General features: G+C 37.3%; 1 protein-coding gene across 1 annotated transcript; it reads right to left on the bottom strand.

Moving 5' to 3' along the window:
* Positions 1-65: 65 nt before the first annotated feature.
* Positions 66-14,296, bottom strand: mtf2 (metal response element binding transcription factor 2). The gene is made up of 15 exons (XM_061732625.1): positions 14,097-14,296; positions 12,110-12,311; positions 11,865-11,946; positions 10,909-11,019; positions 10,244-10,344; positions 9,874-10,076; positions 9,686-9,781; positions 6,099-6,167; positions 5,830-5,953; positions 5,614-5,681; positions 5,332-5,502; positions 4,039-4,162; positions 3,880-3,938; positions 2,387-2,491; positions 66-2,150 (listed from the first exon to the last, which is right to left on the bottom strand). The coding sequence occupies exons 1-15, from the start codon at positions 14,099-14,101 to the stop codon at positions 1,775-1,777; spliced, it is 1,896 nt and encodes a 631-aa protein (XP_061588609.1). The 5' UTR covers positions 14,102-14,296; the 3' UTR covers positions 66-1,774.
* Between the last annotated feature and the right edge of the window lie 1,892 nt (positions 14,297-16,188).

Raw genomic sequence — 16,188 nt, 5'->3', positions numbered from 1 at the left:
AAAGAAATTAAAATAAAATATGTTTTTATTTGATATCGTTAAAAATTCACAAGACAGGATTTCAAAATATCCACTTTTATTTATCATTGAACAAAACAGATTCATACAACACGCAAACCGCTGCAATAATATATATTTATAAAAAAATGTATTAAGAAAATCTCAAAAAAACCGAAGACGTAAGTTCTTTGGCTACAGTCGCCTGCTCGAAGCCAGCGGCAGCAACATGCGGGCTGAAACGAACCGCACACAGATGCTTCAGATAGACTGACTACAGCCCTAAATGAAGACAAGTCAGTCTAAAAAAAAAAAGCATGTTCATTTTAACAGAAACTACAAACATCTCAAAAAAAGAGATAAGCATACTAACTGAATATGTACCTCTTGCAGTGAAGTACAGCATCTGAAATTTTCCAGTGGTTGCTTTTTGATTAAGCAGGTAGAAAAATGGACAAAATGTATTTCTTTAAAAATAAAGCATATATATATAGATATGTTAATGTGGTACAAAATAATTACACATGAAGAAAGGAAAAAAACTAACTTGGAACATTAATTATAAAACCTGAAATCAAATCCGTAATCAAACCTGAATTACTGTATAAGAGGGAAAAATCCTTACATTTTTTGTTGCCCCATTTATCCAAATCAACTGAACATGAAAGCATCATATATATATATATATATATATGCTGATGACCTCCTTTGTCAAGCTATATCAACTGTATAATTATAAAAGATTTATCCAGGACCAAATTAATCAGCAGCAATTCTGATACAACGGGGTGGGGGGTATAACGATCTTATGCAGCACTTCAACTATTCAACTAATCAAACTAAATATGGTCATTTAAGTAATTTTAGCAATTTCAAATCAGTATATCCAAAGAAAGTAGGTATATACTGTGGGTTAGATAAAAAAAATTTAGAAGAGTTCACCATAGATGAACAAGGTTACCTGAACTGGTCAAGCTTCAATAACTGGTTCAAAATGAGATGATTGACAGAAAAAAAGGAAAACAATATGTGCAAGTAAACCTGAAAATGCAATAAATGAAATCTGCCAAAATGAACAGAGCAGGTATAAAAAGGATAACGTGATAATAGAAGATTTTTTTGTACAAAATAAACCTGTGCAGCAGCACTCTTTTTCCTATTAATTGCTCAACGAGTACAGCTAAACAAGGAACAAAAAGCAAACAAGAGGCGCTTGTAGCTGAGACAAGAGAGAGGGCGGTGTAAAAGGAATATGTTTATCACAGTTTGTACGGGTAGCTGTATTAATTGTTCAATAAATTTGATGCATTAAGTAATTACAGTTTCCCCCTCCTTCCCTTATCCTTGAAGAATCACCATTTTACAAATACCCAGAAATGCATATTCCTGGGTTCAAAAAATAAAATTATAACAGCAAATCCCTGACAGCTTACAGGAACAGAGAAAAGAATACCTATTTGCTCCTGAATACGTGAGGGAATCTGTAATCACTCAAAGCAGGATATGAAGTTTAAAAGCCAAAATAACATGAATGCAGTTCGTTTTAATGACAATACCTCAACCTGCATTCATTAACACCACTAAATCAGAAGATTCCTCTTTAAATTTGTGATAGTGACAGTAGACCACAGTGAACAGTTAGGCTTTAAAGAAAGCTGAACAGGCAAAATTTGATTTTGTCTCAACAAAACAAAGACATATAATCAATTAATGCTCTAAATACACGTCACCTGAACAGGTACTGGTTAAGTTTGAAGCGGTGATGACACAATCAAGCCTATGAGGCAGTGACTCCTTCCCATTCCACCAAATACTGCACCTTGCCATCAAGTGTGACCCGTCGGGCCAGGACTTTGTATTTCTCTCCACAGGCCAGACGCCCCGCAGCTCCAAAATAGCTGCTGATGGAGCTCTTGAGATGGGAAAGCTGACTGGTGGGGTCCATGCCGTGAATTATGTCTGCGGAGGGAAGCCCTGGGAGGGTGCTCAGCATCTCTGAGGCTGAAGAGTTTGTGTCTGTATGGCTGGGAGGGGGGATTTCTGGGTTGGGGGGCTGCAAGGCCCTTCGTGGTCGTCCACGTTTCCTTTTTAAAGGTGGAGAAGAAAACGGCATGCTGCAGGCTGCTGTGTGCATCTTGTTGGAACTAGAGAGGCTGTGGGGCATAGGTTGTTCAAAAGATCAATTAAAAAGGGGGAAAAGAAAGAAGAAAACTAGTTAATTATCTCATGAATAATCTATTAAGTTTTCATTCTTAGAAAAACAAGGTGATCTTAAGCCTCTCTAAAGGCTCTGTAAGGATCTGAGCCGAGGCACAATGCTCAGTATGTTTATGCAAACACACGTTTAACATCTTTATCGTATAAAGCTGAAGTTTCATATCATGCATACCTGGACTGCCTTGAAATGCCAGTTGAGGTAGTTTCTGAGGTGCTGACGGCTCCAAGAGATTCCACATCTGTGGATGGGTGTGAATACAGCAGAGACCTTTCACTCCTGGTGGTGTGAAGGGGCAGAACAGAAGGGAGAAAAAAAAAAGGTTTAAAACCAAAAAAAGTACAGCTGAATACTAAATAAAAATATTTTTCAGAGTGAGAAATCTTTTTTCCAGCTATTATGTACATGACTACATAAAAACAAGAGCACACAAGTAATGTGATTACAGTATCATTGTCAAGATCTAACTTAAAACAAAAAACAAAACACCCCAATCATTTTAATCCCAGCTACTGCACCCAGTTAGGTATGTGATTTTTATTTTATTTTTTCAAACTTTAATACTTTTTTTTGTCTTTTTTTTTTTAAAGCACAGTGAACACTGATGGGTAGAGATAGATCTTCATGTTATTTTATTTTTAATCAAAAAAATAAAATAAGAAAATAAACTCGCCGGCTAGCACTCAGTCAAAAAGGACAATAATTCTGAGACTATGCTTTCCACTAGCTTCGGGGTTTAAAGGGAAAGTTCGTTTTTTTACAACCTGGACGATATTTCTGGCATTTTTTATGGTTGTATACTCACCCAGAGGTGTTTGGTGTCATTTGGAGTCCTTCGGAAGATATTAGGAGTTTTTTGCGAGCCTCTTCTGCATATAACGGTAGCGCATAGGGCACTCGCGGGACACAGATGATGCAGCGTCTAAATAACACATGATTGCCGCGAAACTCTTCATTTCTTTTATGAATCACTAGATCTGCTTCCAGGACCTGTTGTAACATTGTGGCGCTGTCTGGGTATTAAACAAATCCGTTTGTAAACAAGACCTCTGAACTCATGACGTCATCTCTGTGCGCGCGTCCCAGACCCAGCTCCGTGTACAGCTGGAGTTCGCTACTGTTAGTTTACTGATAGTTATTTGAAACATGTTTGAATATTTGTCAAATTCTGAGGTTGTGGACGACGACTTTGAATATGATGGACGCCCTTACCGTTTTGAGCCGGAGTATACGGCTGAAGAGCTCACTGAACGGAGGACAGAGTGCACGCACAGAGATGACGTCATGAGTTCAGAGGTCTTGTTTACAAACGGATTTATTTATTTTATTTATTACACAGACAGCGCCACAATGTTACAACAGGTCCTGGAAGCAGATCTAGTGATTCATAAAAGAAATTAAGAGTTTCGCGGCAATCATGTGTTATTTAGACGCTGCAACGTCTGTGTCCCGCGAGTGCCCCGGTTCACTACCGTTATATGGAGAAGAGGCTCGCAAAAAACTCCTAATATCTTCCGAAGGACTCCAAATGACACCAAACACCTCTGGGTGAGTATACGACCATAAAAAATGCCAGAAATAAGGTCCAGGTTGTAAAAAACCGAACTTTCCCTTTAAGGCTAAAACAGTTACAATTGTTTAGAATACCATTTTTAATGTTTACTTACTTGATAGAACCTAAATGATCCAAAGCACGTGGATCCAGTGGGAAACGCTTTCTTGTTTCCTGTCAAAGTGACATTGGAAATTATTAACATGTCAACATTCGCTGCTCACATTCACTAAGTCAAACCCATTAAAACAAAAACCCACACATGGACACACACCTGGGTCAAGAGTTCACTGGAGCACTGGGGTTTAGCCAAAGTCTCCAGAGAATCTGCCACTTCCTTCCTCTTCTTTTTTTTCTTCTTTTTCTTCTTCTGTGTGCCATTGGTTAAAGTACTAGGACTGCAAGACAAACAAAAGAAATGACAGCTGTGTATTAAAAAAATGAAACTGTAAATCACTCGCATATTATGAAATAACAGCCAAGACCAGGATCAACGTCCTCTGCATCCTTGCTTTGTTTAGGCTTTATAATTTATGATAATAATTAGACTCAATAGTTTAGGTACTATAAAATCAGTTGGTGGTAAAAGGGTGGATGACGTCACAAACAGCTGACTGGTTAGTGCAGGGGGAAAAAAAGGAGGGGAAAAGTCTTCCAACTAGATTGCTTTATCTCCACCTTTTTACATGCAACTATTAGATTTGCCCCTGTTGGTCAAATCCTTCCGAAAGTGTTAGATAATTGTAAGATCCTGGCTGTGTCCACATTCATACGTTTTAATTATACAATGTAACACAGTTATGGTTATTCCTGAAATCTACGCCCCTACAGCAAAATCAATCCTCAAAAATAGATTCTCCTTTTCAGTTTGAAAATGCAACCATTGTGGTCTGATGTGGTTGAACAAAAAAACAAAAGTATTTAAAAATGACTAATCTGTAAAAACTACAGATAACATGGTTTCACTGATTTACATCGAAATTTGCTGCTCTTGGACACTATATCCTTCCCTGATTCACCAATCCTGTATCAGTGGAACAACTGTGCCTTAATAATAATAATAATAATAATAATAATAATAATAATAATAATAATAATAATAATAATAATAATAATAATAAAGCTGCAGAGGCAGCAAGCTGAATGCATTGTCATTGTTATGAACCTTTATGCACTATTGGTGTGAGATACATAACTTAAAACTATATGCATAAGAGAAAAACCCCTATGAGAACAATCTGCAATAATTAATTTCACTTGTGTGCATGTACGTAGTGACCATGGATGGCGTCATTACACCACATTTATATTGATGACATGAAGAGATCTTCTCATACAGTTGAAACACTAATGCTGATGTGGATCAGTTTGGAAAATGGATGCAGCCCCAGAATAGTTCTTGTGGCCATGCCTGTGAAAAATGTAACTCAACTCATGGGGATGCCCTACATTTCCATATAGTGCTCCAGTAGTCCAACAGCAGACCTTTGTGAATTCTGATTATTATGACAAACCTTTAAAATGATGCCATACAAGTTGACAGTTCACATCTCACCCGACATCGTACCTCGTGCTAGACGGGGCTTTGCTGGATTTGCATCCTTTAATGGTGATCTCATGCGAAGCCTTCTCCATCAACCGGTTAGTTGGCTCTTCAGAGTTTGGAGGAACAGGCGGTAAACGGATCCTTAAGCCAAACAAGTGCTTCTTTTTCTTTACTTCCTTACCAGACATGAATCTGGAAGAGGTAAGAGAAGCCATGAGAGATGGTAAAACACCATAAGAATGAGTGCAAATACTGGAACAAAGTTTTAATCAACATCAGCATGAAAGTAACAGATTAACTTACATGCAGCTATTGCTGTTTAAGGCCGCGATAACATTTTCGTATCGCTCAGATGTTGGAGTGGTGGTGAGCTGCAGCCAAAACACAACAGCAGTTTTATTAAATCTAACTTGTGGAAGGTAATCATTTATAGTTTCAAAAGCTAATAATGTGATTTTTTTCCCCATAAAATAACGTGTGTAATTTCCCTCTTGAGCACCGTTATGCAAATTTCCTTACGTTCCCCAGTTGCAGCAGCTCCCAGTTGTCGTTGATGTAAGCGATTAAGTCCAGCTCAGAGTCGAAATACTTCTTCTTATGAATCACACTCAAGTTGTACAGGCTCAGATGTGCGATATCCTTCCTGAAATTTAATATTTATATGTCCAATTTAGATATCAGTCTTAAAAGTGTTATAAATGACTGCTGTATTTAATAATTTTACTGTTTTAGCAAAAGCCTGTTACATCAACTGTGTCAGTTATATCTAGATCTTGATATTTACTTACCAGATGAGAGGGAGACGGTTAAGGTACTCAGGTCCACCATTGCAAACAGAGCAGATAAATATATAAAACCTGGAAGGAGACATGCAAAAACACAAATGCAGCTGGCATTATTACCGGTACACTGTAAGGAGACGCAACAAACCTGTTGGCAATTAAAATATTGTGTTTTTAAAACTGAAGTAAAGGACAGGAAAATCACTGACGCGTAGCTCAATGATTAAATTGACAACTGAGAGCAAGATTCCCTTTAAAGCAACCCAGTAACAAAAACTTGGATCTGTATTTAGTTTGAATATTTAACAGAAACATGCAAAATTGCTTTCACTGCATCACTGATCAACTCCACTGTACTAAAAAAAAATAAAATATAGATGCATTTACACATCCATACCAGCAACAAGAACCTGTGTTTAAATCTTGGATTTAAGCTCATCTCAGTGGAGATGTTGCTTTAATCAAATGCGCCCATGTTTTAGTTTGCTTTTAGGAAAAACAAATGTTAGGTTCTGCACACCAAAGATACCTAAGACTATCAAGGGTGTAATCAGTGAAAGGTTCAAAAATCTGCTTCTGTGATGGTACGGAGGTGTATCTGTGTTACATAGCATGGAGTCTGTTTAACTCGTCAGCCTGGAGTCCACATCCAGCTCCTGGGGGGCAGGCTTAAAGCGCAAAGAGGAGAATCCAACATAGATGGATTCCGAGTCTTTGCAACAAGAACAAAAAAAAGTTATATATATAAAAAAGGAGAGTCCTTTGAGTTTCTCAAACAATAAAAAAAAACAAAAGTGAAATAAAAAGGTTTAACACAATGTCTTTACCAACATTTTCAATTCATTTCTGTCATCACATTTTGTCAAGATATTTTTCCAATAGAATGACTAGTGAGTGAAAACAGCTACACGGCTGTTATACATGTTTCCTACTGTGTCTGTTCAGGTTTAAAGCTCTAACTTCTACTTTTTGTAGGGTTTTGAGAAAATTTCAAGAAACAGGGTTCATAAAACAACATTGAGTTCAACCAAATAAACAGTTTCACCCTGTGTCAAACTCAACCCATGACATGCACCTGACCTGTTCTTGCATTTTGCAAATGCAGCAGAGCAAAATTTACTTTCATGCAATGAGAAGAAATGTTTATAAGAAAGTTTTGGCTCACAACCACCTGTGTGTAACTTTATATTTTTTGATGGGTGTTTTTAGTTCCTCTGACCCCAATTCAGGGGTGAATTTTTACAGTTGTCTACACTAAAATATGCCCACAGGTGTACCATGTTAGGCTGATAGTTCAGGAATCTAGAAAGATGTATGGTCAAAAAATGATCAATAGGGTCTCCTGATCCAAGAATCTTTAAAGCTGATTCAAACAGCGGTTCATCCTCAGCTGTAACCATCTATTCTGTTTAAAAATTACCTTGCTGCTGTTGTCATCGTGTTAAACTGCCAAGACAGTTTCTCTACAAGGATAGACTTGCTTTTTGACTGGCTTCCCAAGACTTTTGGGCATATTTATTGAGCTCCAATGGATGGTAGCTAGACATACCTGCAAAGCATATTTAAATGTGCTAGTAGTATGTCGAGATTTCCAGGCTAGTGCCACAGTGTTTTGTAACTAAATCCATGACGTAAAATAGGTCCTCATTAACATACAGTTACTGAGAAAAGACAAATACATGTTGCAATTAATGCATCGCAACACAGAATGGTAAAAACAAATACATTTTTTTTTCTTTTAAGCTTCAACCAACTAATGACTGAAAACAGTAATGCAAAATATCACGTAAAATTACTGAAAGCCAAACACACCTGAAAGTGTCAAAGCCGCAATAACAGTATTTTCTCTATGACCCTCACAACAACCACCATCTGCACGCTAGCACCGTCACGTTCCAACTATATGTTGACTCTATTTACGCCAGCGAAACTACCAACTACTCCTGGGGGAAAACATTTTTACTTTCACTTCCTCCCTGTTTGTAAAATGGCCATTACAGCAGCTTTTTTAAGATGCTTTAGGAGTTCACATGCTCATTTGTTATAGTCGTTTTGTATCAAACCAACAAGCTTAATAATAACTTCTGAGGTGAAGGAATTTTAAAAGCTACTTGCCCCACAAACATTTGATTGCACTGCTCTGAATCTGTTTTTAAGTGAAACATTTAAGTACTGGGTGCCCGAATTTCGCTCATTTTAATGATAAACATTTGATTGTATAATTATTTTAATTTTGGTAAAAGTAATTATGAGTTCAGGTCAATTCCCACTAAATGGTGCAACTATGCCTCCTAGTGACATGAGTAGCTGCACTGCACCTTCTCTTGTAAGGTAAATAAGATTATTCAAGAACGTGTATGGTGTATGTCAACACAAAACTGATGCATTACAGCTTATCAAATCTCCAGGTTGTGCTGCTGCTTTAAAAACATCACTTAACTAGAGCCGGAACGATTCCTCACGTAAGTCAATTACAAAAAAATAATAAAGAAATCTCCTCAGCCTCAATGCCTTGTTTAATAAAAAATAATAATTTAATGTTCACATTTCGCACGGATTATTTTTGATGTGACACAAGGCTCTTACACGTATGCGTCCCCTATAACGCGGAAGAAGGCGGTGGGCTTTTCGAAACATGTGTGAACAGTTTTGCTGTAGAGATGCCGGCCCAGGACCGAAAACAAAAGCGATAATGAGCAAACGCACCAAAGCGAAAGTGATAAGAGGAAGACGGAATATGTTGAACGGGTGGTATCATTTTAAATTAAAAAATTAAGGTCCCGGTCCACATTGTGTAAGACTCTTGTTCCAAGTCCCGATCAACAACCAAGCATTGCTGTTTAAATGTTGCACAATTTAAAGGCAGTGTTTAAGAATATTTGTTATTTTATTTTTGATACTTAGAAAAAAAATAAGAGGGGAAACAATTTTTACTTATTTTTATGTCACAGGAAATGTTAAGTTTGAAGTAATTTTATCTATTTTTCTTGGAAAATTTAACAAACAGTTTACTAGTTTGTATAATACGTAAATAATTGTCAATTTTTCTTATAAAAGGAAACAAATTGGTTGTTTTTATTAAGTGATCTGTCTTGTTTTCTATTGGATATTTATAATTGGGCTTTAATTAAACATAAGTTGGATAAATACTACTGGATAAATGCACTGCATAAATACATACATACTGGATAAATCGATGCAATAGTCGATAAAATACTTGATTACCAAAATATTAGATAGCTGCAGCCCTACACATAACTGACCAGAAGACTCATTTTTCAAACCGTTTTAAATAAAAAGGGGCAACTACAATGGTGAACTTAGATCTAGAGAACTTAAATCAGTTATAAAGATCTGTGTGATCAAGTGGGAGCTACATTTTAGTGGAATCTTGGCTGGCAGTGGATAAATCCCATTGTTTGAGTGCCATGTTTCTTTTATAATTGATACCCCTAATGTCTATTACATGTCTGACAAAACGTATGCTTCATTTGGTACTAAATCAGCAATCTTATCAAATGACCATAATAAAACCATACTACAAAGAGTGCATCTTCCAGCTGTGTAATTTCAGAAATAGTAAGTTTTTGCACCTATCTCCGTAGAGCATGGGTATCTCCAAACAATGGAGACACTCTTCATGGAACCACTGCAGACACCTGTTACACTGGAGCATCTTCAGGTACCACCTACAAATAAAGAGATCATTAAAATATACAATATTATGGGGGCACATAGAGAACTATTTATCGAGTTATTAAATTAATTCATAGCCACTCACTCTCCTGGACCACCACAATAGCAATAGCACTCCTGGTGGTTAGTCTTGTGGCCCTGGTCCCACACCAGTTCTTCCAAGATGTATGGGAAGGACAGCTGTAGCTCCATATCCTGCTGGGGTTGCTGCTGTTGTTGTTGTTGTTGTTCTTCTTCTTCTTTCAAAAAATGTTTAGTAGATGTGCCTTTCTTGTGTGTACTCCCCCTCTGCAAAAAACACAAGCACAAAGAAACGGCATGACAAAACACCACGAGTTTACATGTTCTTTACTTCAAAAATCATTTGTAGACTCTACATTTTGCTTAACACTTGAGGCAGAGTAAATATAATTTATCCAATTCTATTTAAAAAAAAAAAAAAAAAAACACTGTACCTTGGGTATAGAAGCAAGTTCACATTCTGAGCACAACCACTTGTCATCAGAGTCAATGACGGCAGCATCAATGACTGGTGAATGACACAGCTGATGGTAACCTGAAGAATATTTTACACATTTAACCACAGCTGCCCTCCAAGCCCCTTTACACCACCGTAAATAGAGCCCAACTGATACAAACAATACTGACATTTAGAGATGATGGGCGATACGTTTTCTTCCAGAATCACCAAACACAAACAGATTTCCATAACATTTGTAATTTGTACTATTTATGAGTCACCAAGACATATCACTTCAGTTTAAAGGGTAACTTGTTTAATTTTGTACATCAACTCTCTCTGTGAACAACAAAATATATTCTGTTTGTGTATATTGTGTATAGTGTATATGAGTTCCAGAAGTGTGTCGCCAACACGTGGAGGACAAAATATGGAGCAATAACACTCCTAACATGGTTATGTGGTGGTTTTCTTCCAGTCTCCGCTTTCATTCAATCAACCAAAAAAAATGTTAATTTGTAAATAGCTCATCAGCCAATAATTCTGACCTGCTATCAGTCGGGCTCTACTTGTCAATACATAAAAAAGAAACTGATTAGTTTTAGCTCATAACAACAATAATGCGTGTTTATTGTCAAGTAAAAGAGCAAAGAAACATACCCTGGCCACATTTGTCACAAATGACAATCTCATTGGGTTCCTCTGAAGTTTCATCCTGGCATATAGAACATACAATGTCATCGTCCTCCTCATCCTCGTCGTCTTCATCCCCTGAAATAGACAGATGAGGTCAAGGCCAAGAACTAACCTGCATTTAAATCTGGGTACAGCGAGCGAAATAACCGGAGTCAAATTCCTTGTTGGACAATGTTCAAACCGGGCCAAAAAAGATGATTTTGATTCTGATGCTGCTACAAAAACCGCTTACTGTGAGGTTTGCAAACTAGTAATGAATCACGACATAAAACACATTCATTTTAAAATTAGTTGGATATAATTTTAGATTGTGTATGCATCATATAATTAAATAAAGTTCACACACATTGATGGGAGTTGGTGATAGACATTTTAAAGAAATGTTTTACATAAACTGGATGAGTATAATCATGGGAACAATGTGAGATCAACAAAACTGGAGGTCATGGCTTTAACTGTTTTAACAGAATATTCAGAGGTTTTTATGTGAAGATATCAATGCTAGTAAACCCAAACTACATTCAAAGTTTTTATTGGTTTATTTTCTGGTTTCTTTTCTTTTTTTTTCTTAAAATTAATGATTTACTTCTAAAATGCTTCAATCAATCATGTGTTTTTAATTCTGAAAAATATAAAAAAATATTCAGACTATATTTGCAGAAGCCCTGGTTTCTTTGTGCATCTTTAACATGCTTATCTTTGCTTGTAGACAGTGTGCTGTTACTGTTCTGATAGAATGGACAGTTAACTGTCAAGTCATATTTCATGCCAGGATTACACTGTTAAGTATTTACAATCGGAGACGCTGCCAGGTAATTAAATGCACATACATCAAAAGATTCCCCCACACGATCAACAAAGAATTTTATTATGATTATCAAATTTAGACATAGCACAGACATTAAAGGTAGAGAACTTACCCGTTTGAATATCCTTCCAAAGAACCCAAGACTTTGACTGATCCTCAAAAACTACAAAGCATCGCAGCTTGCCCCGGTCTATCTGGAAAAATATGTTGTTTTTGTTAAAAACAGTTTGATTTTGAATTCAACACTTCATATTAATAAACACATTTATTAACATTTCAATCATTTAAAATGGAAGAATCTGCTGCACCTGATGAAAAATGTGTCTGAGCACTAAAAGCAGTCTCGCTTTTACTAACCTTTGTTATTGTCCCCAAGTAGAACAAGCCATCTGACCACCGGGCCAAAACATCCTGTCCTTCTGCAAACCTTGCCGATATGCCATCATCACCATACTCCCCCCTTGCAGAGAGGCTGCTGGGTGACAAGGACACAGCCTCCTGCTGCCGCTGGGGGTGAGCTCTGTGATGGACGGGCAGGTGATCCACAACCCCTGAGTCTCTGAAAACAGACAGAAGCAATAGAAAAGGATGAGAAATGCACTAACAACAATGAGCAACTGAATAGGTAATACATAAGGGTTATGTTCTCTGCAATTTTTTATATGTACGTACGTACGTACGTACGTACAGGACTGTCTCAGAAAATTAGAATATTGTGATGAAGTTCTTTATTTTCTCTAATGCAATTAAAAACACAAAAATGTCATACATTCTGGATTCATTACAAATCAACTGAAATATTGCAAGCCTTTTATTATTTTAATATTGCTGATTATGGTTTACAGTTTAAGATTAAGATTCCCAGAATATTCAAATTTTTTGAGATAGGATATTTGAGTTTTCTTAAGCTGTAAGCCATGATCAGCAATATTAAAATAATAAAAGGCTTGCAATATTTCAGTTGATTTGTAATGAATCCAGAATGTATGACATTTTTACATTACAGAAAATAAAAGGACTTTACCACATTATTCAAATTTTCTGAGACAGTCCTGTATGTATGTGTGTACATACACACACATACTCTTAGAACATTACTTTACTTCAGTCGGCTGTGCATACATTTACAGCTGCAACTGTTATTTTAATTTAGTGAAAAGGAAAAAAAGGTACATCAGTTTTACAAGACTGTTGATTTTCCTTTAATGTTTCCTTTTATTTCCTTTATTAGCCCCACAATGGAGCCATTTGTACTGAAAATCAAAAGAAGTCAACTGTATAAAGATGCATCTGTGGATATTTTATGCACATGTCAATATATTATAGAGAAATATGTCCATATGACTGTTTTAACAGAATATTCAGAGGTTTTTATGTGAAGATATCAACGCTAGTAAACCCAAACTACATTCAAAGTTTTTACTGGTTCCTATTTTTTTTTTTTTTTAATTAATGATTTACTTCTAAAATGCTTCAATCAATCATATGTTTTTAATTCTGAAAAATTTAAAAAAAATATTCAGACTACATTTGCAGAAACCCTGGTTTCTTTGTGCATCTTTAACATGCATAAATCAGTTCTACAAGACTGTTTATTTGCTTTAGTGTTTCCTTTTATTTCCTTTATTAGCCCCACAATGGAGCCATTTGTACTGAAAGTCAACTGTATAAAGATGCATCTGTGGATATATTATGGATATGTCAATATATTATAGAGAATATGTTCAAAAAAATAGAAGCCACTACTTAATGGTGAACGTGCATGGGTGCAGTGTGTGGTTACAGAGCATGTCAGGAAACGTGCGCATACCATTTCCCCTCCAGTGGATACATACAACAAGTGATTACACTTCTAATTGGTGCCAATTGGTAATTGATTACAGACTCGCTTTCTGGGTATTTCCATGACCTTTTCCTCGTTTAAAAAAAACAAATCCAAACAAAATAAAATACAACACTCTTTTAGCATGCCAAAATACTTTGAAAATTGTAATTGTAAAAAATATGACTCGACAGTTTTTTCGTCTGCACCACTGTTTAGTATACAACTGTGGACGGATTTTTAAATTGTAGGTTTAACTTCTCCCCTAATTGAGCTGCTGCCCGTCAGCCTTGGGTTCCCTTTGTTCCAGAAATGAGTGAACATCAAACCAGTCACTGGGGAGGATAAAGGGCCATTTTGAGATTATGTTGCATGATTAAATAATCCCTTGTAGGTAAAAACCGAACAGGCAGACCGCAGCGATAACACGAACAATGTATATGCAAAGCGGCTCCCGCAGAAGCAGCGGCTCCACCATCAGACCCCCCGCTCCCCCGACGGGAGACAACATGACAACAATACCTCATTCGGTCACCTCCGCTGCTACAAATGATTAGTCCGACAAAATAAGCTGAATAAGAGTGGCGTTATTTTTCCCACTCGTCTTGAGGTGGAATTTATTTTGAATGTCTATTCCACCAACACACGGGGCTCGTGTCGTCTTTAGAAAATAACAAACGGGTCATTTTTCCCCAACACGTTCGCCATTTTGGTTTCCCGCTGGTGCTCGGGGAGTGCATTGTGGGAAGCGGTTCAACCGCCGCCGCAGCCAGACCAGGCCCCCAGTCTCGCGCTCAGCAGGCACGCCGATTTTTTCCAGTGGCCAGCCGCGGTACTGCAACAAAAAATCCCATGGGGCCCAGAAAGCTTTTTTCCCATAGACCGCAATAGTAAAAGAGAAGCCTCTAAAACTGTTCACAGGACACCTCCAGCTGTAATCACCACCAATTACTAATCTTTGTATTCTATATTTTTAAGTCATGGACTTTATATCCGTCAAAAATGTTTTATAACGGCCAGAAAAGTCAAAGAAAAGTCTCTTTCTGGGCGTGACGTCACGGCTTTGTCCGTGCACTCGCAAAGCGCGGTCGTGTGTGTCTCGGGAACGAGCATGGCTGAATCTAAGCCGTTCGGCGGAATAATCACTCAGAAAAGTGGAAAACACGGCTCAAAGGTGTGTTTTTGTGGTCTCTTAATTTTTTTTCTCCATGACAAAAGACATTGTGTTTATAATAAAACCTCAGTAAACGAGGGGGAGCTGCTCTGATCAGTGTTGAGCAGCAGCTGAGCAGGAGACCCTCTGTCTTTCATTGAGCTGGAGCTGCGCGCTATGGCACAGAGCTCAGGTGGGACGCTCGGTCACACTCGGTCTAAACGCCCTGACCAGGGGGATCACAGACGGAAATGTTTAATAGCAAGAATAATAATGGGTTGTCATTCTTGTACTTAAACATTTCCGTTGTAGCCAACGGTGTATGGTTTGTGAAAATAAGATATCAGGCAGGAATAACACTTAATGTGAGCCCAGAAGCTGTAAAAGAATCAGAGAAAATGCAAAGTTAATTACGCCTAACATTCGGACTGCACGATCATTAATAGACAAAAAGATTTACCCAAAGGTATATAGATAAATAGCATATGACAGCTTGTGTTATTGTGGGGAATCCCATGTGTTTTTTTGTTTGTTTGTTTTTATAAAGATGACTCGTTTTATCCTTACAAAAAAAAACTAAACTCCACAAATTAACCACATTTAAACATAATATTTGACATATTTAAACATAATACTTGACAAAACTTGTAATACAAAAAATATTTGTCTTAATGTAAGTAATAAACTTGGGAAGTTTCATGGTGATACCTGCTATTTACATTTTTACCCTATTTTAGCCTATTAACCTGGGGTGTCTCATCTTAAATAAAAATGACTCGTTTTATCTTTAATTAAAAAAAATACACAAATGAACCATGTATAGTCTATAACCATGACTTTGAGAACAGCATCGGTTGATTTGCCCTATAAATCCCTAATTTCATTGTGGACATCTATCATTACCGGTCTGAAGGACTCATGAGCGCGCAGCGCTTGTCCAGAGCGCGCAGCGCTCGTTCACATTGCCCCGGGGCATGATGGGAGGCCCCAGAGCATCATGGGAGGTGACTCAACTGCGCATGCTCTATGGGCCCGTGTACCAGGAAGTAAACCAGGAAGTCAGAAATTTTTTCGGCGGATGCGCTGGGTGAGCAAACTCCATTGAAATGAATGGGCGGCCATTTTCGATCCTGTATCCAGTTATATAATACATCCATGAGCCAGACACGGGTTTTTTTAAACGTTTGAAATTGTAGGCAGGGCAAATATCCGGACCCTCAAAAAAAGCACAAAATGTTTTATAACGTAAATATTCACATTAAATTGTCCGGGAGATGCTACAAATATAAAATAAAAATCAAACACGTGTAAGAGATTTTTACATTTTTAGTGTGGTTGAGATGGAAAATGGTCACCAGAATAGTTATTCCCTAAATTCAACGATTTTGTGGGAAATCTTTGTCGCTACAGAAATATCGTTAAGTTGTAAGTCTTTTTTTTTTATCTCTGAGGGACCCTCGG

Source organism: Cololabis saira, chromosome 10, assembly GCF_033807715.1.
Source record: "Cololabis saira isolate AMF1-May2022 chromosome 10, fColSai1.1, whole genome shotgun sequence".
NCBI lineage: Eukaryota > Metazoa > Chordata > Actinopteri > Beloniformes > Belonidae > Cololabis > Cololabis saira.
Note: the sequence above shows the minus strand (reverse complement) of the source record. Positions and strands in the feature narration are given on the sequence as shown.